This window comes from Melanostigma gelatinosum (genome assembly GCF_949748355.1).
Source record: "Melanostigma gelatinosum genome assembly, chromosome: 12".
NCBI classification, from domain to species: domain Eukaryota; kingdom Metazoa; phylum Chordata; class Actinopteri; order Perciformes; family Zoarcidae; genus Melanostigma; species Melanostigma gelatinosum.
The window spans coordinates 6,924,143-6,951,991 of record NC_136645.1 but is presented as its reverse complement, the minus strand read 5'-3'; the positions used below and the strand labels follow the sequence as shown (position 1 = coordinate 6,951,991).

Sequence of the window (27,849 nt, the reverse complement as noted above, 5' to 3'; positions counted from 1 at the left end):
GAGAGCTGGATCCACAAAGATTTTCTTTTTTATATCACTGGACTTTGTGTTAAGTCATCAACACTGTTTACATGAATGTGACAGCAGTGTATATTTAGTCATTGGAGATCAGACGAGGTGATTCTGAAAATGGTAATGCGCTGGTCTGATACACTGCAATTATATCGGACAATGCTAACTGACATGATTTGATCGGACTGTGAATCAATCGGATCATGACTTCTGAAACCGATTCATCGTTTTGTTGAGAAAAAAATGAATCCGTCAACAGTGAAAGATTTCAGGCGACGTCTTCACGTCTTGTTTTAGCCAAACACACAAAACCAGAGGACAGGTTTGTTCCTCTGCAATAGGATGTCATCAAAAGGTACTCAAAAGGTTATAGTACAGTACGTCACAAAAAGTATTTAAAAGTCATAGTATTAGTATAGTATGAAAGATAAGTAGTATTAGTATTCGCAGTATTAGTACTTTAGTATTGTATGGCATTAAAAACACTGAAAGTCATAGTATAGTAGCCCATAAAAAGTATTAAAAAAAAGGAATATGTTAGTTTGTCATTAAAACATAAAAAAGTAATTGCAGTGTGTAATGAAAAGTCATAGTATGTCACAAATAGTAATAAAAAGTCACAGTATTGTATGTACTACGATGACTTTTTGATGACTTATGCGATGCGTTTTTCTGACATACTATACGATGACACTTGTAAAAGTTTAAATTCATAGTATAGTATGTAATAAAAGCCATTAAATATAAACAAATATAATGATATGTCTTATAAAAGTCATAGTTAAGTACGTCATAAAAAGGTCATTTTAAGAAGTCACAGTATATCACGTCTTTAAAAGGTCAGTTTAAACACAAATATTATCACCAATATGTGATGAAGAAATCACAGGACAGTATGTCGTCACAAACCGTTTAGCTGTTCATAAAAACGTCATCGTATGGTGCGTCTGTATTTGGGATATCATCCCGTATTGCGTTACTCTCGTCTACCCACAGCGTGACGTGAAAAGCTCTTGATTTGTTCAAATGTTACCCTTTTCCATTTGCGTCCATCTAATGTGTGAAATGTTCTAGAAATAAAGTAAACGTCAAACTTTTAGTTTTTCACTAGAACTTGTGGCACAACTTTCATGTTTCACTGTTTTGTGTGTGCAGTTATCAGGCAAAATGTTGATCAGTACTAGGACGTCCCAATTAGTGTGTCCCCTTTGACAAAACCGCTCCTGCAGACAATGAACTCTTTCACAGCACACTGGGAGTCGACACTGTGTGTGTGTGTGTGTGTTGGGAGGTGGTGTTTTCCAGCTGGTTTGGGGGTAAGGGTGTATGAATAGTGTGCGTGCTTAGTGTGTTTGGGGGTGGAGGTGGAATGCCGGTTAAGATATTTCCCACCAGTCGCTCATTATTTCATCCATCGGTCGGTCCCATCCTCTAGTGCAGAGGTGAAGTGATTCACACACACACACACACACACACACACACACACACACACACACACACACACACACACACACACACACACACACACACACACACACACACACACACACACACACACACACACACACACACACACACACACACACACACAGATAATCTAGCTCCACTTTAGCAGACAACAGTCAAATTCAACTCATTAAATCATAAAATCATATGTAAGATGATACAGTACATAATTCACAGCAGCCATTATTAGAGTCTGAATACTTTTCCTTTTGATAATAATTTTTACTGATAATAAATCTGTACTTTTACTTCAGTAGGATATTAAGTGCAGAACTTGTACTTGTAATGGAGTATTTTATATATTTATATGTCATAAACACCTCACAGAAGATGATTGATGAGGTTAACAATTCTTTACTTTATTTCTATGAACTAAAAGGAGAGTTTGGCCTCAAAGAAATATGAACATGAAACAATCAGAGAGCAGGAACCACAGTCGTAGTTCCCTGAATATAAACGATCACAAGACGCTCTGAGAACCACTGCACCACGCGATGACACGAGATCATCTTTCACTTTGTCCGTCACTGTTTCAACAGGTTCAGAAGGCGACAAGTAAGACAGGAATGATGCGTGTGATAAAAAGAAGATGAAGAGAGGAGGAAGAGGAGGAGGCGGAAGAGAGATGTGTCTCGGGGCAGAGAGAGAGAGAGAGACAGACAGGTAGCTGGGGGGGAGACAGATGCCCCTGCCCTGCTGGTCATGTTGGCAGTGGCAAGGCTGCCTGTGTGTGACAGACGGGGGAGGCAAACATCCCAAAACAATCTGCTCCCCCCCCCCACCTCCCACCCCCCCCCACACACACATTGTCCTCACTCTGTGTCTTTTTCCACCACAGGGTTTAATCCTGTCCCTACCTGTCCCTCGTCATCAGGAACTCCCCTCCTCCATCATCAACTTCCTCAGCATCCTTTTACACCATAAGTCCTGAGCAGCTACAACCAACTGCAACTTCAGCCTCCTGCTCTCCTCTCCTCTCCCCTCCCCTCCTCTCCCCTCTCCTCCTCCTCTTCCTCTTCCTCTTCCTCCATCCCAACCGGTGGCCCGCTGGGTGCTTAATCTCAGCCCCGGAGGCTGTGTCCAGTCCTGGAGGCTGAGGGCGATGACTCCCCTCCCTGCCTGGTGTTCCTACAGCCGGCTGCCAAGCTGTCCTGACCAGCCAACCCCTCTCTCTCGCTCTCTCTCTCGCTCTCCCTCTTCCCACTCTCTCCCTCCTACGCTGTCACACTGCACAACACAGCAGGGCACCGCCACGTCACACAGCCCCGCTGTGGTGAGCCAAGACACAAGACAAGACACAAATAGACACGACCGATGTGCCGCAGATATGAGCCGCAGATATGAGCCCCACACACACACACACACACACACACACACACACACACACACCTAAAGGTCAGAAACGGAGCCTGTTGTTCTGAAGCTGTTAATGTTTGATGAGGGAAGTGTGGAGAACGTGTTGACTGAAGGCCCTTCAGCTCCACACCACCAAACTAATCTGAGTCATGCTGGGAAAAGGCCAAACCTTATCCAATCACAACCTCTGGTCTCGGTACACGCAGACGCACCGGACGCATCCAAACTATCTTTTCCCCGGAAAGAGAGAATATATATACAGCCGTCTCTTTTGAGAGGTTTTCATGCTGACGACTGGCCAGCTCTGAAATCCACTCCAGGTTTGTAAAGCGGGAGATGCGTCGACGTTGTTTGCCAAGAAGAATTTTACACTTGTGTTGTGCGAGTAGAGATAAATGTGCGGATGTAGAGAGGATTTATTCACTGATCGATTCAGAGTGCCACTTCTGAGGACGTCCTGATGAAGTAACATAATAGAATCGAACATCTCTAAAGAATCACAGTGCGTATTCACGACTGACCTTATGATTTGCAAAAAAAAAAAAGAAGCATTTTTCTCTCTTTTTTTGTATCTAGAAGTACCTTTAGATAGTCGTGGTTTTCTTTGACCTGGTTTTCAGAAATGGGTTTCAATATTTGCACTGTAAGAACTGCCTTTAGTTGAAAGGCGGCTCACCAGCGAAAGACTGAATGATCGAAATAGATGCAGCAAAGGTTGAGATATCTTGACTTTTAATCCCTAGTATGTGGAAGGCTAAAACATTACTGGACCCTTTGTTTCCCATAATGCAACGCAAGACTTAAACAGCCACATCTTTCAAACTCCACATACCCACACTGGCTTCTCCCTTTCAAGAGAGAAACGCTACGTAGTAAAATATCCAAAAACACAATTATTTTTTGTAGAAATGGCACCAACTGCACACACGGCTGCAAAATGCCAGCAGGCTTTCACACATTGCAGTCTGACGGTAAATGAGCTGAACAGGCGGCCGGGGAATCGGTCGGTCAGGTCGTGAACTGAGATGTTTGAAGCGGCTGCAGGTTGTAAGCTGAAGGTTTTATGTAATGCAGTAAGTAAAGCTTTGACCCTGACACAGCCACACACTGCCAGAGAGCCGCCAACCTCTGGCCTTCTTATACAACAGACACACACTAATCCCCCCCGCGTCTCACCTTGGACACCTTGCCTCAGAGGAGGGATGTGTGTATGAATGTGTGTGTGTGTGTGTGTGATTAAGGCAGTGCTCCTTCCAGCAGCTAAAGCAGCAAATCCAATAACTGGCCTCTATCGACTGGCACACTCATTAATTAGGGCTTAATACGGCTTAATGCTCGGGCCCTGCCCTACACTAACCCACACACACGCACACACACACACACACACACGCACACACACACGCACACACACACACGGCTCGCCTCTGCCCGCTGCCTGGAATTGGTGATGAAGGAAGGAAGCTCGGATAGATTCATGGATGGACTGATGGGCGAGATGAGTGAATGGATGTTTAGGTGAAGAGGATCCGCAGAAATGAGGACTAACAGTTTGTGGTGGCGGGCGGAGGTGCGGCACGGAGTGGACGAGGGACGGAGGAACAAAGAGGCCGAGGGCTCCGGCTCCAGCCGTCACCTCCCCGCCGCCTGCTGCTGCTGCTGCTGCTGCTGGCCTGGCTGACGGCTGACGGGAGGGTTGTGGTGGGGGTTAGAGAAGGAGAGCCTCCCCGCTGACCTGGTGAAAGGACACCACCTGCTGGATCCCACGCTTTACTGACACAAACAACACCTACACTGAAATAATTCCTTAACTATGCCCCCAAAAATACCTGGAACAGCTTCGAGAGCAGTCGTGGTAGTAAGCGTGCATCTTGTTTTCCAGGAGACAAAATAAAAGCATGTTTTGCTGAGAGGCAGTTTGCAGTAATTTCCCCAGACAGCCCGATAATCAAACTCTGCCCACAATCTGCACCTCCAACCGCCGCGCTCGCTATTGACTGCTGCTACTAAGGAGATTAATTACAACACAGACAGTTACCTCTCTGTGGTATACATCAGTCGTAGCCCACAGCTAGTGTCTAAACTCTGTTGTGTGTGCGTTTGTATACTTATTTACAGGTGGGAGCATATGTCCTAAAGGCACGGTCTAAAGGGAAAGTGCTAACGTCACGTTAGAGAAACAGAGAGACGTTAATAGAAAAGAGAAGATCTGGAGGCAGTGTGCAAGTCTGTCGTTCAGCAGCCCCATATGAATGTGTGAATTTTTATTACTCAACAAATCAGCTAGTGGAGCGTGTCACTTGAAGAAAATATTTATTGGACAGTGCATACGTTATCAAAAAGGACTTGAAAACAAGCCACAGAGTAAACTAAAGTCTCACTGCATGTTCTGTGCAACTCCAAAAACAACCACCCAGCGTGGATCTTGATTTTCTTTGCCGATTAATAAAGAGAAAAAAATCTGAGTTTCAAGATGAATGGCGGCTATAATTAAAGAACACATTTTAACTGTTCTCATGTTTCTGAACACACACACACACACTCGTGTGAAAAATTAGGAAAATGAAATCGGGCTCTGCTACAATTCGACCCTAACCCTAAAAGATAATGATGAATCTTAACCTTGACGCACACTAATATTAGACAAACTGAACTTGTGTGCATGTCAGTGTGTGCATGTCAGTGTGTGTGTGTGTGTGTAGCAGGCAGGGGACTTGGGGGTGAAGAATGCAGGCAGACGGCCTTGGCTTGCCTGGTTACAACAACACTGCCAGGGGCATGAAGGCTGCAGCTGCCACACACATACACACACACACACACACACGCACACACACACAACCATATTTCGCCCAATCCCAGGCCCACCATCGCCACCCTCACACCCCAGCGCTCTAGCTAAATCTTGGCTGGCACACAACTGCACTCAAGAATGTGTGTGTGTGTGTGTGTGCCTGAAGGCCATGCCCCCCCACCACCAACCTGTCATGCCAGTTGTTGCTCTTGCTAACACGCACATTTGACACGGGAACACGATTGGTGACACTGTGTGTTTTGATCAGGATGAGACTGACGCATGTTCCCTCACCGTGACTTCCTGCTGCTGTCTTCTCATTTACCGTTACCTGTCACTTCCACATTTTTGACTGACTGATGTGCCCTAACTCCTCATTTAACATGTCAGCATCATGTTTGAAAAGGACCTTTAGTCACATTTCGTCCGCAGCTCAAAGAGTCCCACTAACAGATACAACACACACAAGATCACAAGATCAACACATTTAAATGTGTAAATATACAGGTATTACATGTATACTAAATAAGTGTCTTGTGTTGTACTCCAAAGACAGCAGGAGTTTGTAATTAATTATACATTCAATTATAATTTCTAATGCAGGTAAAATCCATTTTATTTTGATTTTTTTCTTATGATGTAATACTTAAGAAATAAATAAAGCTAAAACGGGAAGTCCCTTAAAAATGTCATTAACACTAATTGCTTTAAGGACAGAAATCCAGCACGACAAAACTAAAATCGATCTTATTTGAGCAGATTGTGCTCGCTTAACCTTTGACGTGGATTTGTTTTTCTTCTTTTAACTTAGACAATTATGGCGTTAATGTGGTGATGCAGCCGGTGTGAGAACTTCCTTTTCCTTCACATCATTTTTTTCCAACTCGCTGCTGTTCTGCAGCAGAGCTGAACACGGTTTTATGATGCGCGTGTGCCCATCTGCAACAGTCCTATCATGTTTGAACAACACTGATCTCCTCCATAACAGAGTGTGTGAAAGCCAAAACACTTTAACATACAGATGAACTCAGCCATCTTGTGTTGCACTATAAAATTGCAGTTATTAGCTTTCGGGCCCTCGCGGTGAAGCTCCAGGAATACATTCACACTGTTGTGCTCACACAGTAACTTAAAGTCGCTCAGGTCGGCTCGCAGAGCTCGACTTACAATGAAAGAAGGGACATCGAGCGCCGGATACTCTGACCCTTAGATTTAAAATAACAAACGCTCAATATCTGATCATTTAATTCAGCTGAAAGAAACCCGCCACATCTATTCCTTCCCTTCTGCTAAATGATTTGTTGTTTTTAGTTATTTCTGATTCATCTTTTATATTTTGTTGCTCTTGTGTTTGTTACCATCCGCCTGCTTGATATTTGGTGCTAAATGCTTTTATTGTGAAGAGCTTTGTAACATGCTATACTGATTGATGTGCGTAAAGGTATTTATTTATTAAGGGAGTTTAGTTTTGTATGAAATCATTAGTCAGCTAAATCCTTTTTGCAAAATAAATCTTTAAAAGAAACCGTGTTTCCGAATGTTCTCACCTATTCACCTAATATTTGATGTTCTTTACATCTTTCCACTGTGTGCTGCTGCGTTTTACATTTTTTGATCAAACATTTAAACGTAATTGAAAATCAACATGCAGGGATTTGAAACACTTATCTGTTGGTAATTGATCACAATAAACATCACGTCTGCTTGTTGCTGTTGTTGCACATTAAATTCTATGATAAAAGTTTATATTGTTACTTTAAAAATAAGATCAGATATGATGTCCGTTGATCCCAAGGGGTTCGAGAAGACATTTAAAAACATAAAGCACTACGGTGCAATAATAATGATTATTAATAATAGCATTATTACAGGATTCGTTTCAAATAATCAATAAGAATGAAAACCCTGGTGTGGGCCCTGAACTCTGTTATTTCACACCAGAATATAATGTAAAATATAATATAAAAAAATCCAAATTCTAAACAATCTGAAACTTCTGTTTTCTTATTTATTTTATATTAATTTCTCTTGGTCACAATTATAACAGGCTGCAGTCATCCAGAAGTCAGAGACTGGCTTTGCGCTATCAAGTTACAAATACACTTTTTTCTGTGTAAATAAAAGTAATTTTCATTAAAAAGTGAGCGCAATAAAGAACGTACAATTAAATGGTGCGACAGCTATTAAGTTGCTATGGAACTAGATCAAAGTTGACCTTTGAGCTGACGAGAAGCCGAGTGTTAGTTTTCATCTTTTTGTTTATCGGAGAGTTAATGAACATCAGTACGGAGATCACACATGATCTAAATAAATCACCCTGGCAACAGACTTCTATTAAAACTGATTCTGAAAGTGTTTAAGAGGGAAATGTATTCGTGTACTTTAAACAGCTGTGGATGAGCACTGAAGTACTCTCTGCTTTCATTCCGTCACTGCATTAACAGAGGTTTCAGCGCTGCCGCCGGCTGTTATAGCATCTATTCAACGTCAAAGTGTTTGCTGCCGTGAGGCCTGCTGACACTTCTTAAGTCGTGTCTCCGAGTGTTTGCTTTGCTGGCATTAAAGTGCTTCGGCTGTTGTTACTTTCAACATTTTTCTAAAGAAGGGGCAGGTGTTTCTGCACTCGTTTTCTAGTTGTAGTTTTATGAAGTAGTGTTAGCGAGTGTCATTGACTGGGGCTTGAGATGTGACGCTTTGCACAGTTAATGCTCCAGCTTGCAAGCCTCTGGCTACAGCCCGACATCTGAGCCGCAAATCTGTGCGTCTGTGTGTGTGTGTGTGTATGTGTGTGTGTGTGATAGAGCTGTAAAGCCACCGTTTGACAATGCTCTTTCAGCAGGCCGCCCCGCGGTCGCTCCCGGCTACAGAAGCCAGCTGGGCAATGCAGAGATAGAAACGATGAGAAGAGAAGGAGAGGAAGATGAAGGGAGGACGACTGATCAGCGCCACCCAGAGACAGTGGACTAAACTGTTCCTCTCCGTCTCAATACGGGCAAGATCTGCCCACATTTACAGTCAGTCAGTGGTTCAAACCTGAAGGTACTTATGCATCCTAAAACTGTACATTGAGTTAATTATATCAAATGTTCTTTTTTTTTTTTAAATATAGAGATTACATTTGAACTTTCTTAAAAGAAAATTTGAGTTCAACATCTATTTTTTGTCAGAATGCTCAGAAAATGTAAAGAAGAAAAAAAGCAACAAGAAACATTTTTCATGACTTTTCTGTAACACTCAACTTTTCTTCCAGGAAAAAAAAAACACCACAAAGAGAAGGGGCTCCTATTGTGAAAAATGAAAATGTCTGATTTAGAAATAAAACAAAACAGTTCGTATGTGATCCGTGTAAATGTATTAGTGAAACGTAGAGCGGTGACAGCAGTGATGTTAATATTTACACGATGTGAAGCGCAACAATCTAAGTGAGTGAGTGAACGCTGCGCCTCACGCTGGGTCTTCTTCATTGTCTTCATCCCTGCTTTCTCCACATCTCACTCTTTTTAGCGGCCCTTTATCTCTCAGATCACACACACACAGTTGCAAGTCATCATACACACAGATGCCCAAAAACATACCCAAGTGAGCGCACACACACACACACACACGACAAATGAAAGCTGTCCTGTTTCTTCTGCCAAACCTATGCCAACTTAATTTGCAAATGAAAAGTAATTTTTTTGTTGCAAGGAGTGTCTTTTTGCTTCTGGGGCATGGCAGCACACTGTGTGTTTCGGGGTGAGGGTGAGGAGAGGGTTGACAGAGGGTGTGTGTGTGTGTGTGTGGCAGGAGCCCAGATGAAGCAGCCCTCACCCGGGGCTCGCTGTCCGCCCGCGGTAGCAGCAAGCCTGTTCCTTCTTCCCCGGCCCGCCGCAACCATTTGTTCCATTAACCAATCTCCTGGAGCCTCTGGTGCACACACACACACACACACACACACACACACACACACACACACACACACACACACACACACACACACACACACACACACACACACACACACACACACACACACACACACACACACACACACACACACACACACACACACACACACACACACACACACACTTCAACAACTGCTTGCACAGCTCATACCACACATGGCCCTCCATCCTTCACTCCATCCCTCCCACCCTCCTCCAGACGCATGCACCATCTTTCTTCGTGGAGGCCATATGGCCCAGTGAAGCCTGTGGATCTACAGGCACATCTGCGTATATGCTGCTGCTCTCCTTTAAAGGGCTGCACAAGGGAGCTGTGTGCTCACATAAACACAGTATATGCACACGCACACCCAGGGCTGACGAACGCACTCTGCTGTCACAATGTGTGGTTAAGAAAACATTGGTGCAATGTCGGTCTGTTGAGTGTGTGTGAGTGTGTGTGTCCGTGTGTGTGAGTCTGTGTTTGTGACCTCAGTGTGTACATGCATCGTGATAATTGTTGAAACAGCCTGCGAACAGCTGTGGGGTGAGAAAAGGTTGCGTGGTGTTCGGTACAGGAAGCAGAGGGGAGGAGGAGTAAAGTTGGAGACTAAGAAGAGCGGAGAGGAAGGGCAAGTGAAAAGAGATACGAAGACGAGTACAAGAGGGTGAGGTGACCAGAGAAAGTTTAAAAACTACGTGAGCAGGAAATATTTTACGAGCAGTAATAACTTTCACAAACAAATTATTATTATTGGATTGTTGCTTCACAGTTCCCACTAACATCTTACACGTTCCTCGCTTCATTAATTAAGTTTTTTGCTTCTGTGATGTCAAATCACTCAAACAAACAATGACAAACAAAGTTAAATTCATACTAACTGAGCAAAGCAGATTGTCAGGTGTGCTATTAAGATCTCTATTCAGCTTCTAATAAATTGTAAAATAATATGCATCCATCCACCGCATTTATTTTCCTTTTTGCATCTGCAATTTGGTTTCTTGTGCATGAAATATATTCTGAGCTTCTCTCACTGAGAAGCTATAAGTCATTTAAATCAAGTTTCAAGAAAGATTTTATGATTTTCTCAGAATAAGCACCAGAAATGACATAATCAAAGTAAATTGTCACCAATCAAGGCAAGAATCTGGAGAATAAAGACGTAGATGATGAAGAAAAGTTTAAATAAAAACTACATGTAATAAACAAAAATGTAATATTTAATTTCTTGAATCAGACTGCTCATAAAAAACACACATATAACCTTTAAATGAATCATTACAGGAACTGGCTTTGCATCTTCCGTAGCTCCATCTCTCATCTCTCCGTTCTATCCCTTCACTTCCCACCACAGACGCAGTGAAATATATAATTAAATGGTGCAGCAAAACATTGTGTGCTAGAAACCCCTGTGTAGTTTGGCAATCAGCTTGCCCATGTAAAAATAAATCAAGCTGATTTTCCAAATGTTTTGTGCGTGGTGCGCTGTTGCCGCTCTTCGCAGCACAGATTGCAGGCCGATGGAGAGGCTGTGGGGAGGGGCGGGGCGCTTCATATTGAACCCACTTGCACCAGCTTGTTAACACGTACACCTTAAACCCCCGAGCGGCGCGGCGGGGCGCCCAACGAATGCTCAGGGCCTGCAGGGACCAGCTAACAGATATACGTACCCCATGCACGGATGCAGACAAACAACCGAGGAGAACGAGAAAGATGCCCGCAATTCAGTGTGAGAACAGGACCATATGTAGAGAGACTGACGTACTTAATGTGCAATATACTAAACATGCACACAAGCAAAGCGCATGCACACAATATCGAGAAAAAGTTCAGTCCTGCCTCTACGGCTGAATTCACAAGCCCTGGTAACTACTGTGGAGCTCTTTTTTTATTTGTTTTAAATCAATGTGATAAGAATATACTTTTGGCAGGTTTTCAAGTTTTGCACTGGGAGTACGATCAGTACCACAAATACAATCAGATGCTGAAAAACCAAGTACCAGCTGCAGAGTGGATCATTGTAAACGTGAGTCATACCTCTCTCGCCTCCCCGTTATGTACTGTACATCCTTACAATAAATCCCCTAAAACATAACATAGAAATGCCAAAGAATGCATGTATTTACTAATCACAACTAATAAATGCATTCCTAAACATACAGACTTCCTACCGAAACAATTATCTCCTAAAGGAAATTTAAAAAGAAATGTGGTCAAGCAGCTCAACAGTCACTGCAGAAAGTGACCTCGTGTAGAACTGAACTCCAGAGATTTTTAAATATCAGGAGGATTAATCAACCAAGTAAGTGTCAAAGCAGAAAATAAAACTCACTAAATGCCAAGAGTGATTATCGTGGTTCAGTTGGGAGAAGGGAGAAGTTAGGTGCCAACTTCCCAGCCAATCCACTTTTGGCAGACAGATTCCTACTCTGCTAAACCTCCTGAGAACATGCAATAGCAACTCTCACACACACACACACACACACACACACACACACACACACACACACACACACGTAAAAAATACCACCATAACATATGCGCGGAAACATACAGAATATTCATTCTTCACACTCCTTGACAACTTAGATTGTTTTTCTCTTTATGAAACACACAAAAAGAGTCACACACAGCCGGGAGACAGCTGTGACTTTGTAAACTTTGGTTTTCTTTTTGGCAGCGTCTGACTGCCGACAGGTTAACACCGGTGGGTGGTAGACAATATGTAGTGTCAGTGATGGAGCAGGAGAAAAGGGTGTGTGTGTGTGTGTGCATGCGTGGTTGGTTTTGTGTAAAAGGAGGGTGGAGTAGGGTGGTGGGGTTTTGGGGTAGAGATCCTGCACAGTGGGGCAACAACACCCACACATCCTCGCCCACATTGGCAGAGCCAGGCTGGAAGGCAGGCGCCCTGTGGAGACACACACCAACTGGGCTCCACACTTGGGGAGGAAGAGACCCCCGCATCACACACACACTTTCACACACACACACACACACACACACACACACACACACACACACACACGTACAGATACTGTAGCATAAGCCAAAGATAGAGCCACTTTTAGCTGCGGCTTTTATTAGCCAAGTCGCCGATATCACTCCCCACTTTCTACATAGAACAATGTATTTACTTTATGCCTTTTAAGTACAGTTTCACAATAATACGTGTAGATGTATACACTACATGAATGAAAAATGTGATAACAATAGTGGAAAACAGTGCATGAAGCCCATCACAACTTCAGTGAAAGAGTGAATTCGGTTGTGATGTCAGCTGCTCTTGTGCTGCAGTTAATCGAGCGACGGAGACACAATGAGTCCGACTGGTGCCTCACTGTCAGTCCAGCTCAGTTTGAGGTTTACGACTCTATCAGGTATTATTTTGAGTCAGTCAAAGTCAGCAAACCCGTCAAAGTTTATCATGAATTAGCTGCTTGTTAACTTCATTAACTCCATTTGATATTTGTAACATTAAACTCCTCAAAGTTTCTGTTTCATCTAGTGCACGTTATACTTATGGAGCTGTTCCTGTCCTCTGTGGACCACCACAAGTCTAGAATTACTTTATTGTTACATCCAGTGTATTATTCTGCATAAGTGCTTTTTGATCAGAGAACAGTTTGAAGTGCCACCTGATTAAGTGGAAAATGTGGACACTGCACAGACAGCAGGATAGTAAACTGCTGAGGACAACAAAAGCACACTGTGTTGACAAAAAATAAAACAATTCATCTAAGAATTAAACTTTAGATGTGCACAAGATGGACTGGTTAGGATGGCTTGTGAAGGAAACGGCACACATTTATTCTTTTGTTAAAGGTTTGCTGCCAGATTCTGCAGACAGAAATAAATGACAACCAAAGAGCACTTGGGAACATTAATCTCCAACAAGGCTGCTGTTATTTTAAAAATAAAAAAATATGTACAAGATACGTGTGCCACTTTCTCATTGAATTGCTTGGAACCTTCTTGCATGATGGAACTAACAAATGAAAGTTGTAAAAATCAAATGCTTATTTGCTGATATTCAACACGATCATTATCTAAAAGAAGAAGAACAAAATACCCCTAAAATATTAAGGATGTAAGATGTATGCACAGGAAGTGTAGTTGTGTGCGTGTTGTGTATTTGCGTACCTGTCCTTCATGCGCTGGTGCATGCGGCCGTGCTGGACACACTGATCCTCCATGTCGGAGCAACGAGCTCTCAGACTCTTTACCGTCTCCTCTCGGTGTTGCTTCTCCAGGGACAGCCGCTCCAACGCTCCTCTGCACGCACACACACACACACACACACACGATTAATACAGTTGAAAATGTCCCATGTACAACACAGCCTGCAAGCAGAATAAAACACTAAATGGCGTTTTCATAACAATAAAGACATAGAATGTAAATGTAATACATAAAACAGATTTAAACTCTTTTAAACTCAGCAAAGGGACGTAAACTCGAGGGTCTTGAGTCCAACGAGTCCCAAAGATCTGGAGACTTAAGATTTATGTTTGTATAGAAATTCTCTCCTAATCATGCAAGTTTATTAGGTACACGTCGCTAAAACTAATGTGACCGTAGTCCTGCAAAACATTTGATCTTTTTGAAAGGTTATAATGTTAAATCCTGCCTTTAAAGAGGTGTCGATTCAACTGGATGATCATTTTGGAGGTGGCACTTTGTGTTGCTGTTGAATTGTATTTCATTATACTGACAAGTCTTTCCATTATTTTGTGCATTATTAGACTGCATTAGTTTTAGCGACGTGTACCTAATAAACTGGCACCTGAGTGTATAATTAAGGAAATGTAAAAAGATGAATCCTCGCTTTGAATTGATAACCGACGTCATATACTGACACCATTCACTCTGCTTTTGAAAGACTTTTTTTTAAAGACTTTACACCAGTCAATGAAAAACCAATTACATTTACTTATTTATCATTTCTTCGACAGCGCCAACAGAGTTAAGGATAGGAAATGTGGGGAAGCATCAAGTCCATCGAATGCTCTGAACCGCTGGGTCATGCTGCACAACATCACACTGGCCCATCAGTAGCAGCAGGCCTCATAGTCAAACAACTGAAAACATTTTGTCGAGAGTTTTCTCCTTCGTCTTACGTCTCAGTGTAACCTCGCTTAGCCTGACTGAGGCCGTCCAGCAGGACTTTACCCGCTACGCTGGGCTTGGACTCCAGGAGCTCAAACAGCCCGAGGCACAAAACACACCAACACCACAATGCTGCTAAACTACATAACACACACATACAGCAGATGTAGGCCATGAGCCGGCATGCCAGTGTGTCAGCATGTATGCTAGTTCCTTCCATAAAAAAAACACACAGTCAAGGTGGCAGCGATTACTGTGTACATACATATGTGTACTTGGTATTGATGTCCGCCCATAAAACAAAACACAGGGTACATGAGTGTGTGTGTGTGTGTTGTGTGCACGTGTCCCGTGGCTGGTGAGGCCAGTGCTGTCTGGCATGGCCAGATTGAGGGCCGTCATGTGACTAATGTGCAGCACAGCTCCAACAGCTGACAGGACACTGGACCCAGGGTCACTCTCACACACACACACAATCAAGTACACACACACACACACACACACAATCAAGTACACACACACACACACACACAGGCACAGGCACAGGCAGCCCAGATGGAGCGCTGTGCAGGCCTGCTGTGACTACTGTAGCATCAGGTTAACAAGAAAACAGGTCAGGCTGGAAAGCAGTATGTAGTATGTTGACATGCTCGGTCCAAACAGCCTGGATAGATGATGCTTCATGAAATGACGACACGGACGTCCAACAGAATGAACTACGGAGTGAATGACTAACTGGAAACAAGAGGCTACGTTTATCTACACGAGTACATTTGAACTGACAGCACAATTGAGTGAATTATTGTTCAAAGAAAAAGGTGAATACAATGAAAGAGAAAGTACTGACCTGCTACTTTCTGTCAGTTCTTCCAGTTGGACTCCCAGCGCGCAGCACTCCTCCTTCAGCCTCCTGATCAGGGAATTCTGGGAACTCAGCAGACCATCCAACTCTCCAACTGCAATCGATGGTGGGAAAGTTGCCCGTTACGGTGAGGTTGACCATCGTGGGTGATTTCATGTGCACTTAAGAGTATCAGTGACTGATGGGGGTGCGAGCAACGTATCCCTTCACTTAGACCCTCAATTTTCAGCCCACACGCTTACACTGAAGTTCAGACATCTCCCACCTCCAACGATAGTATTATAGACACTGTATACTACAGTGCATGTCTGGTTTACACTTCCCCTAACCGTATTAAAAAGAAAGCTACATGTACTGTCTATAGTATCTGTCCAGTATATTTCTATCGCTCGATGTGACATTTATGTTTCTATGAAACTGACAGTGAGCTGTTAATGTCATTTGAATTGTCTCACTCTGCTTTAAATCAAATTAAATCAAATAAACACTGACAACATGCTAAAAATGTTAGTGATCTATTGTGTGCTGTGCGTGTACTTTGTAGAGAAAAAAACACGGTTCAATTCGTTATTATTTCAAATGAACGGATCAATACAAGTTTCTCAGCGAGCTCAAATGTCTGGTGAAACCTTCATCTTAATGTTAGTGCAGCACAGAATACGTGTCTGAATAATAAACGAATAGATGGTTAAATCAAATAAGAAAATGTTGATCACCTCAATGACCATTTCATGTTGGTCAAGCTTTCATTTAATTAATGTTACAATGTAGGAGTGGCATCGCGGATACTACGATTAAAACAAAGTAGATTTCCAGAGCAGGCCAAGCGAACGACCTCACGTACCAGAGGAAAGCGTTTACAATATGGACACAGCTGACCAGTCACATCTGTTGTAACAAATACTGCAGCAAAAGCGAGATACTTGTCTCTTTGATAGTATTCCCAAAATTGTTTTTGTCGACATTCACATTGAAAACAAAACAACAGGCAGAGATGTACAGAGCAAAAATGCAAGTACATAGAGTAGCGGATGGAAGTATAAAGTGTGTGAGGAGGGTAAAATGAGATGGCAAGAGGGAGAGAGAGAGAGAGGGGGAGAGTTGTTTGAAAGCTCTTTCTTTCTCCTTTCCACCCTTCCTGCCACGTCCTCATCCGCTCATGGGGGCCTCTTTCTGAACAATCCAACACTGGGCTTTCATCATTCCTTTGAAATGATCCACGTTCCGCTCTCCAACATATGTCTGCTCTTTTAAAATAACAATGGCTGCCGTTTGGATTGAGGGAATGATCCACCTGCTCTGGCATTCTGTTACACTCAACCGAAACCAAAAGCACGAAGGACTCGCAGTCTTTGAAAAGTAGCTCACACTTGGGACGTTTTTTGTTGTTGTTTTTTGCATACAGTAGATATTGGGAAGGAAAGAAAGAGATACGTGAGAAAGATCCATGATGTGTTATGATACATAATATTTACCTGCAGGCTGACTCCAGACTTTTTTCACTTCTTATTATGACTGGGAGAGGTGTAAAGGCCAATGCCCACTGATGTTTCACATAATATTATCCACTTTCTACTGGCTTCACATTGCACCTTTAAAGTGAATTACCACCAAACCTTTCATTCCACTCGATGCAGCTTCTGTCCCCAGATCACTGCCACAGAAAATGCATGGGGGGCATAAATTGGATGCCACCGAGCATGAAACTAAACCACAGAAACTCACAGACGTGCGCACACACGTACACTCAACAAAGTTTGGTCAGTGCTGGAAAAGTTGCATGAAGAATGCTAATTAGCTGAACAGGCTTTGAATGCGTCTGGCCATGCGTAGGCCAAAAAGAACCCTGGGATACAGAAACACAGCAGAACTGGCACTGGAAACAAACAGAGAAAAGAGGCGGGAGGGAGGGGATGGAGAGAAGAAGCGTGGCAGGCAGGGAGGGAGGGAGGGATGGAGAGAAACAAATATCTGATATCATCTAGAGGCTGCTCTGTATGCATTTACTCAAAAAAGAAACATGAAAAAAAATAAAAAATCTGAAAAAAGGTGGGAAGGAGCGGAGAAGAAGGGAGGGGGGACGGATGGATGGAAGGACAAACGAATGGACAGAGAGGCGGGATTTGGAGAGCAAGAAAGCTAATTATCGAGCTCGTCTGTTGGGTTGCACGGGGAGAGGAAGTGATGCGAGCCACCCCTCCATCCCCTCCCCATCCACAGTTTCCTGCTGTGCTCTGATGTCAGCTCTCTTTAGACAACATGTGTGCTGCCGACATGCGCCAGAAACAAACCCTTTGTTTACCCCCCCCCCACCCCACCTCCTCCCTCCATCCATCCATTCCTCCCTCTGTACCGTCCATCTTTGTTCTGTGTACCAGCAGGCTCCCTGGTTGTTGAAGGGAACCACAGGTAAACAAACAGAAAGGAGAAGGGAGGGAGGGAGAGTGGTTGAGGGTGAGTGGTGGCTTTGAGGGGGAGGAGGGTGGGGGGGGGGGATCCAGATGGTGCAACAGATGTGCTAGCAGCAGCAGCTCTGCTGTGCAGACAGACAGGGAGCTCCGAGCTGGGTCTCTCTGCTCTGCTCCCATCACCTTCCCTCTGCTCTTCCCCGCTATTCTCTCTTCTCCTCTTATGGCTTCTGATCTGCTCTTTTGAGGTCACTCCAGCGCTAATGATTTGTGTTCCTGTCGGTCTCCTCCCACTCTGCCCATGTTGTGTTGGTGGCACAGTAAGAAGACAAAAACCACCTTCAACTGGAAGATGCAGGTTCAAGACCCTGTTCGGGCTAAGATCCACCCTGCTGTAGTGTCCTTGAGGAAGAGACTGAGAGGCTCCCAGCTCAAGGGCTGCGATTCTGTAACTGACCCTGATTAACTCTCATGTTTGGCTCCTTGTGGTTCTGAAAATTTAACTCAGAGTGCTCCATCCTGTTTAGTTCTGCTTTACCCCCCCCCCCCCATCACACTCCCCTCTGTGTAAGACAACTAACAAGCCCGTGTACCACAGTGGCCCACAGTAAACCTAGTGAAATAGCAAATGTGAGGACTTGCTGCTGTGCAGCCGCGTTGAGATGTTCTCAAGTGTGTGTGTGGCTCTCTAATGAAAAGCATTTAATGCAGCCCACTTGGGGAGTCTGACCCCCCAATGTCCACCTGATTTGGCTCCATCACATCTGTCAGACACAATCCCCTGCCAATCTAGTGGCGGGCCAATGGATACCAGCACTGACAGTAAAATTCACTTGAGAATTATTTCATTTTCAATCATACTTTTGCTTATATCTCCTTTTCTATAAATTCTGCATAGCTGCAGAAGGAATGCAACAATGATCCTTCTGCGAACACACTCTTCTCTCTCTCTTTTGATTTTTTTTGATCATTAACAGTTAACCGACAAGATTAGTGCCTTGCATGCAGGGGTGCTGTGGTTGAAGTATTGCAGCCCAGCTGCAACGACAGCCGATGCACAGGTTCAATTTATAATGTATCTCCAACCGCAGGTTTCGCACAAAACAGGCAAATGTCCTCGGATCACCCGACTGGGACAGCTAGCAGCCCCAATGTTGCGTGCATTGTCGCGGACACACCATCCAGACAAGTCTCTAAATTAGATTAAGACAGAGAGGTAAGAAGGAGACAGTGCAGCCAAGACCAGCAACAGCCCTGAAGGTGGAAGCGCTCACCTCTCTGCTGGTGTTGATCCTCCGTCTGCTCCAGCAGCGAAGCCAGCTCTCTCTCTCGTTCCCGCGCTGAAAGGGTCGCAGACGCCATTTCCTCCTCATGAGCCCGCTCTGAACTCTCTCTGTCCTGTCTGGGGAAGAGGACCGGGGTGTTAAACTGTGAAATTTCTCAACAGTTCATTAAATACATCATTTAAATCACATAACATGGCTACCTACAGTGTGTTTAAAACCAGTGTTCATCCAAGCAGAGACACTAAATGTTCAGTCTGTGATTGAGAGGATGTACTTGTGGTTGAGCGTGTCAACACTGTAGGCTACAACGTCGGTCTTAAACATCATTTATTCTACCAGGTACATTTAAGTGGTACTGAATGTTTCGTATTTGATGTGTATTTTAACTGACTGTGACTAAAACATAGGCTTGTTCCACTAAAAGTGTCAATCAAGTTCAGCATTATATCACACACAGCAGTGTTTTTGGTGGTCGGGCTGCTCTTAGTTTACTTTAGGATCAGAGATTGTGCCTGTTACATTAAAAACAAACTGCATACTAGATTAGACGACATAGAATACATCAGTTAGGATCAACAACCGATTGATTAATGCATTTTTAATAAATTCCATCATTTCTTTTTCTGGTAAAAGATACAAAAAAGGTTTTTGATGTGTGAAGTAGATCAATAATGTAAAAAAAAAAAAGGACTAAGAGATAGACAGAGAGGTGAGAGAGAAAACAGGAGGAGAGTACAAACAGGAGAAAGTACAGAAAGGAGAATGTCAGAAAACACAAGAGGCTAGAAGGCTAAAAGCGTCAGACCACTGACGGCTTGAGGACCCCCGAGTGATACTGCAGCTGTACGAAACACCAACACTCGCATAAACACAACGGTCCACTTCAGACTCCTTTGCAAGAGTATAAAAAGACTAGACTGCTCTGCCCTGAGATATTACTTTGCTTGAGCTGCCCGTCATCCTCTGAATGTCCTGTGCAACTTGTGTCAATATCATTCAGTTTCCAGTTTGCCGAACACACACGTGACGATACAGCTACGTAACATCAGCTGATCAATCGCATCTTATTTTTACAAGAGGCTACTTACACGAGGTCTACTTAAGAATAACTGTCTGACTTCGTAGTACGACAGGGATGCTGGCTAGCATGACGCATTTAGTAGTGATCAAGTAGCTCTAATCTCCCCGTTCGTTCGTCTCATCATCAAAATGGTGCAGGTAAGACGCAAACTAAAGTGGCTTTTGAACAACGCTGCATTTTACTACCGTTTGAACCAAACTTTCTAACTCGGCTAAGTCCAAATGTAACCAAACAACAGAGGCAAAGACAAAAGGAGAGAAAAGAAAAACTACAAAGACAGGAAAAAAAAAAACCGAACAAATAAACAGAACTCTTCCTGAAGTCCAAAGGCGCTAATGAAGAGAGAATTCTCCAGTTTAAGTGAAAACTTTTCTCCCCTACAGCGCTTGGCCTGCATCTCTAAAGTGACCGCGTCTGTCTGTTCCTTCGTGTGTGTGTGTGTTCTCCTGCTGTCCTGCTGTCTGGGGTGTGAAAGCGGGTGGCGGGTGTGCAGGGGACACAAGGAGACTGTGTGTGTCTGTTCTCGTATGAGTGTGTGCGTGTGTGTGTGAGAGTGAATGAACCCCCGCTGGGCTTGAACAGCAGCCTGAGCCACCAAAGCGCACACCAGGGCTCAGCGGGAGATGGCGGGCAGGCGTTGCCAGCCATTTGGTCCTGCAAAAGGTTCCAGGGGGCCGTGTGTATTTGCGTATGCCTGTGTGTGTGTGTGAGTGTGTTTGTGTGCATTTTGGGTGGGGTGCGGGGGTGCGGGGGTGCGGGGGGAGTCACACCAGACCTGTTTACCCACCAATTAGCATCAGACAGGCCGCCAGAAAGTTCCAGCAGTCAGCAATAGAGTGGTGGTGAGGAAGAGGAGAGCGATGGAAAACAAGACAGAAAGGCAAAAGCACAGAGAGCTACACATTTGGCATCCGTTTGATTTTGCTGATCTACTGAACCAACAAACTAAGAAAGTTGTGCGCAACAGAGCAGACTCCGGGCCTTCATCTCTGGGGACAACCACAACCAATGTAATGTATAAATTCAACAACGAGGAGGGTCAATGGTTCCAAGTTCAGTTCAATAAGTAAGTCCTGAGGGTTCGGATCCTTGTGGCCAGAGCCTGAAAGCCTCGTTGAGGATCAAATCAAAGCTGGGAAGTCGGGCGAAGTTATGAGGCTCTTTTGCGCCATTTTGTATCCCCAATCCAAAGCAACACGTTTACTTGCAAACTGCTGTCACAAAATGGCTGCTGATGAGCACTGTCAAATGAAAGCATAAAAAAGAGAAAGCAAAGGAGAGATGTCAGTGGAGAGCCAAGCCCTGGAGCAAGCGTTCAGGGCGGCGGGTAGAGCAGAGGCTGGATATGTGGGGCTGGAGCTGGATAATTCTCCCTGGACAATAATCTGCCTTCCAGCTAATTGGTGAATGGGCTCTGGGTTGCTGCCTGTGGCAGGAACTCTTGTTTGGGCCTAGGAGGCAATAGACTGAATGTTCAGTTAGCGGATAGCTGGGCCTGTTTGTATATGCCTGGCCTGATGCACTGGAGGACAGCTTGATAAGTATGGCGAGGGCGGCATGGGCCAGGGGCCTAAGGTAGGCTGGAATAGCTCTGGGGCTGCGGCCAGGTACAGTGGCTGCTGGGTAAGTGGGAGGTGGCAGAGGCGGTGGCTGGCTGGCTAGCTGGCTGGAGCAGCGAGGAAGACGAGGGGGCCCAGTCTGCGCGGCCTGCCTAAGTGGGCACTATTCAAGCTGTTGCCCATTAGATGTGGGGTGCCAGGGCCTGACCAAGCACAGAGTTTGCAGCACCCCATGGTGCAGCCGGCATTCCACGCCAGAACCACCAAATGCCGCGGTTTATCAGAGAACGAGCACAAATTGGAGTCAGACGGTGGACTTGGAGGAATTGGAGACACTCGCCAACGCCAGACACCACTGACCGCTGTTTGGACTAAAGTGAAATAGACGATACTCCCTCCCAATAAACACAATATCACCCGGACACATACACACAAAGTGGAATCACACATGACATGAACACACACAAATAATATAGAAAGATCTGTGTGAATGTAATTTACAAAAGAATATATGTTGTTATAATTTAAAATAACCAAGAAACAAAATAATATACATGAAGACTAATGGAAAACTGAAGAGAACGATCCAACAAGCGAATCGTGCGAATCGTTGAGGACGAGATAGGAAATCAAGAGGAAGACGAGATAAAGTGAAACTACTTCTGTCACAGAGGACATCTGGATAAATAGCTGTACTTATGGCAAATTTCCTGATCCGATATATTATCAAAAATTTAAAAAAAGATTGTGGTTTTAACAGATGACAGATTTGTGGATTACTTGTCATATCTTAACTAGATCGATGATACAGTATCAACAAAAATAAGAAATGTATAATCTCCGAAATACCTTTAAACATGAACCTAGATTTTAAACGATTACATTTCCTTTGAAATCCATCATTTAAACTGAGGCACCTGCAGCTCAAATAAATATGTGATGAGACTTGATCGTGATTTACTTAAATGCACTGATGCTGTTCGATTAAATTACAACTGTTAACTATTTGCTCAACTGCTCAAAACCGGTGACACTCGTGATGATTCATTTCTTGTGGAGGAATTCCAGCAGATCCACAGCTATTCATGATAGACTGCATCAATCAGACTGCGTTAATATTCAACAGTTTGATACGCAGAACTACAGCGATGATTCCTTCTAATGTGTGAGTGGGCTTGTTTATGTGTGCGGCTGAGAGATGGTGAGACAGAGGCCTTGTGTAGGTCCGTCTACCCGACACTGCCAACAAAGGCCGAGTGCACCGCAGAGAAAATTAAGTGACATATTGAACATTCGCTGCGCTGCGTATCATTGATGCGGCGTACAATAAACATCTGAATTGTTTTCGTGTGGCAGACCGCGTCACACGATCTTCTCTCACACGCACCTCAATGTGTTGTAGCACATTTTTATTAAACCTCGGGGTGATGCAAGTCGATCACTCTGCTCCCACATCATTTTCTGACACTCCTCTCCTTGCTGCGCCACTTTATGAAACCAACACGTCAAACACAGAGGCGGCCTGATGCAGCCTCGCCGCTCCTCTCCTCTGTGCCCAGCCCATCTATCCGTCCATCCATCCGTCCACAGCGTTCTCATCTCTGCTCCGATCATTTTTTTCTGCTGTTTCCATCTCTCTCTCCTCCCTCCCACCCTTTATTTTTCCTGTAACTAAACTGGCTGTGTCTCTCTCCATCTGCTGGTTCTTCCTTCAGCGGCCCTGCACCTGTTCACACCTCCTCTCCTGTTGGCCACCTCTTCTCTACCCCCTCCCCCCTTTATCTCTGTCTTTCCCTCTCTCTCTCTCTCTCTGTCTCTCTCCCCCTCCCTCCCCTCCCTCTGCCAGGCCCGTTCCTGGCTCAGTTAGCCTCTCTGTCATTCAATCCATCTGTCTGCAAGTCAACTTTGTTTACAGCGGGCAGCCCAAGCCTCTTTTCTTCTTCAAGGAGCGCTGAAGCCCCCCCACTGCCACCAAGGTCAGCGGCGAGCCAATCGAGCCCGGAAAAAAAAAAAAAAAAAAAACCTGCAACTGTTAAATTAACACAAAAAATAAATGTGCCTTCCCCTTCAGACACACGTGCATAAGTATGGACAATAACTCTCTTAAAATATGCACATCTGAACATATTTCACCCCATGAATAAATACATGCGTGTTCACACAGACATGCTACGAATGCACGACCCTCACAGAAACAAACATTTGCTGTTGCAGCACACATTCCCTCAGAGGAGGAAAAAAACAACAATTCCAGTAATTAGCTGCCGATTGGCCTCTGTCATCATCTATCTGCTTACAAAGCAGAGCGAGAGAAGTTTAAAAGTCTTAATTGGCACAGGCGACTGATGGTCTTAACACAGGAAGGGCGGACCGGCAGCGCAGGCATCTGTGATTTTAAAAATAAACACACAGCATACGTACAATATGCTCCCATACTGACCCAACCCAGGAAACCCAGGACTCTACAGAAATAGTTGTGGACAACATATGCGGCAGGGCTGAGGGTCGAATCAATCTCAGCTGCGAAGGTAAATGATCGGCTGGAATTCATTATTTCAATCAGGGAACCAGTTAACTTATTTCTCATTAGACATTTGAGAAAGTATACAGTACATGTTATATGAATGTTGCAGTGTGAATGTATAATGTAATAACATATTTGTAGGATTATAGAAGGAAAAAGAGGAAAATAAATAAGTGTTTACAAGTCTACATATATAATTGATATGTTTCTTAAGACGAAAAAAAGAGCGATGACAGAATGTTTATGAGGAGAAAAAATATATAGAGCAGTGAGAGAGAAAGGTGTGCAAACTGAAGGTTTGTGCCACATGGAGTGTTCTCTCCGGTGTGAGCTCAATCCACCTGTGCTGGAATCCACTTCACACCTGAGACCCGATGTCGTTCAAACGCTCCTCACCCCTTCCACCCAGATATGAGCTTCAGGGCAACTGGCAGGAAGTAACATGTGCCATCTCTCTCTCATTACCCACCCAAGTTATCTTCAGTGAACTCCTCTATTATCATCTTACTAACTCGCCTCTTTTCCTCACTTCTCCTCCTCCCCTCGCTCCTGGGCTAGCAGATCAGATGCCTAGAGAGGCGGCCATTGAGCTGGAAAACAAAGACAGGCTTTTTTTTTTTTTAACTCAGTGGGGGGGACTGAGGCTGGAGAAGGAACTGTAGGGGGGGATTGAGCCCATCCGGTCTCCGCCTTTATACACACACCATCGCCAGCCTCACTGCTTTCCTCCTCTGCTCCCCTTTTGCCTCCTCCATGCCATCCACACACATTGAAAACTTCCCATGTATTCTCCTGAACACTGTCCTCCCCACAACTTCCATATGTCCTCTTCTCTTTCATGCCTTTTGAAGTATTTTATGTGACAAAAACAAAAAAATACAACCTATGTGGATTATCTTTCATTTTAGGATTTCTTAAGCAAACAAAACAAAATAAACATTCACTTTGCAATGCATTATTTGAGAATACATGCATATGACAGCCATTCAAAAAAAACACTTGAATTCTGTCCGCCATATTTGTTTTTGGGAGGTTTCTTTCAGATGTCATACAACCTCAATTTAGCGTAATTATGGAGCAGCTTTGATCGATTTCAAATAAAGCATTATTTTGATAACTGAAGGTAATCCAGTACAGGTAGAGGAATTTGAGGGAGCATCTTGCTGTCTTCTCCCATTATTAGGACAGAGGTAAAAGAGAAATATGGTCAAAAGAAGAGCAGCGGGAGGTTCTGTCATGTTGGATGAAAGCTGTGCCTACTGGGCAGTGGGCACCGTGTAGAGTCACTGATGGTGCGACCTTCACAGCAGGGGTGTGTGAAGGCACAAGGTTGACCAGATGACTGACTGACTGACTGACACACACACACACACACAGAGACCCACGGTACGTGGGTCACGGTAAGGTGAAGGCAGAATACACGGTGTGTGGATTGATGCACGTTCACAGGTGCAAGTTCTGCTTGGAAACTTTTAGCCGTACACGGTTGGCAACATATGCTGAGGTAAGCACAAGAAGCGTGAGTCAGTCACACTGTGGCGAGGAGAGAGTCGTGTAGAAGACGACTGTGGTGTGCAGGTGATTCTCCACCGTTGTAAGGTGTGTGAATGGAAACACATCAAACGTGGTAACGTACGTTTGACGGCATCACCCAGATGTGCAAGTATAGCCTTATTGAAGCACTCATGTGAAGTTCTATTTTTTACTATTTTATGTATTTTGGTATTTTCAATTCCATAGCAAGAGATGCCTTTCAGCTGTACAGCCTAACACTGACCCTAAACCCGGGCATGAACTCAAACGTAACTTCTGTGTACCGTTACACCCATACTTTGAGTGTATTTCAAGGTATGCATAGTTTGAAGTGGTGGGTTTACATATGTACTCCACATTACAGATTTAAAAAAAAGAAAGATGAGCATAAGTGAGGTGAAGAGGGTATGGTGGATGGAGGGCTGGTGCTCTCCCTTTAGGTCTCTGTCCTCCAGCAGTAGTGTCTGTATGTAGGCCAGTGTCCCAGGGCACACTTGGCTGGGGTGACAACAGTTGTAGCTGACAGATTTGCCTCCATCTTGCCTGAGGTCTCCCAGTCAGCGATCTGTCTATTCGAGCCATTCCCAGCCCCGCAGGATGGACGGATTACTCCTCTTCTTAATAATACTGGTACTTATGGTGTGTGATTTTCCACTGCTGAATTTAGAGCATCTATAGTTTAACCGTTGCGATATTTCTAGTGCAAATAAGTTCATGCAATTCCATAGTTAGAGTTAGCGAGGCATGCTTACAGGGCTCATGGTATCATTTATCTTCTGCAAGAAACAGAAGGATTACGGATGGAAGGAGCAGTGGAGAGATAAAGACAACTCTATCTGCTTTTACCAGCTGGCCTGCATGTGGGAATAAGAGTTACCATTATCAGAAATGACACCAATAGAGCCTAAAATGCTGAATCGGGTATCGGGCGAGTACACAAGTCGATGCACAGATATCCTATTATCATATTTATCACCACATTTACGCAGGAACAAAAACAAGACGCGTGACCGAGCCGCCCTATCCTTATATTCTGCTCAATCAGTAGTGTTGCTGCTCAAGAGGCCACGTTTTTAAAAAAAGATAGAGTGCCGATTTCACTCAACTGTGTTGTGTTTCCACTTATTAGTACTCAGCTTGACAAAAGAACACATTCTGTTTTAATTTGTGTCACATCAAGTAACTGAACACGGATGAACTTACAACTAAAGACCAGAGAAAGAAAGATGGAGCAGAGTAAGAGCAGTGAGACGGTCTGACCGAGGGAGACACAAAAGGAGATGGAGAGTCAAAGAAAGTGAAAGAAAGACAAAAGACGAAGTAGGTCTCAACAGATTGAGCGAGAGAGACAGTGAGAGTGCAGAAGAGAGAGAGAGAGAGAGCGAGAGGTGAGAAGGCAGGATGGCAGAGAGGGCACTCCGACAGCGAGGAGAGGAGAACGCGGCAAGGTCTCGTCACCGGGCCCACCACTGTCAACATCATGGCACTCTGTGACGCACACACGCACACACACACGCACACGCACACACACACACACACGGCTGGCCAACGGCCCTCCCAGCTGCCCTATCCGTAACTGTCTGATTAGTTGTGCTAAGCAGCCCCTCCCCTGCCAACCATGGTGCCATCTGCTACCCAACAACATGGCTGCCGACCAGACAAGCACGCGCAGACGCGTAGACAGACACAGACACACACACACACACACACACACACACACACACTGCAAGCCTCATACCTGGCACTGCCCCGCTGCTGTCACACAGAGACACACACATCAAACTTCACAGACACAGGTGTAGCCCAAAGGTATCAACACTTAGCATTTGCACAAAGGCGTGCACACACTCATCAAATCACACGCTCCCAAACGAGTCAACGTGCACACACAAGGATACTTC

The 27,849-nt window shown here is 44.4% G+C and overlaps 1 protein-coding gene across 1 annotated transcript in view; it reads right to left on the bottom strand.

Moving 5' to 3' along the window:
* The window catches only part of sdccag8 (SHH signaling and ciliogenesis regulator sdccag8), a 40,053-nt gene that overhangs the window by 1,665 nt on the left and 10,539 nt on the right, over window positions 1–27,849 (bottom strand). The window contains exons 14-16 of the mRNA XM_079280731.1: window positions 19,240–19,367; window positions 15,543–15,651; window positions 13,730–13,861 (exon numbers count right to left, since the gene is read on the bottom strand). Coding sequence (XP_079136857.1) covers window positions 13,730–13,861; window positions 15,543–15,651; window positions 19,240–19,367 — 369 coding nt within the window. The remainder of the gene's footprint in view (window positions 1–13,729; window positions 13,862–15,542; window positions 15,652–19,239; window positions 19,368–27,849) is intronic.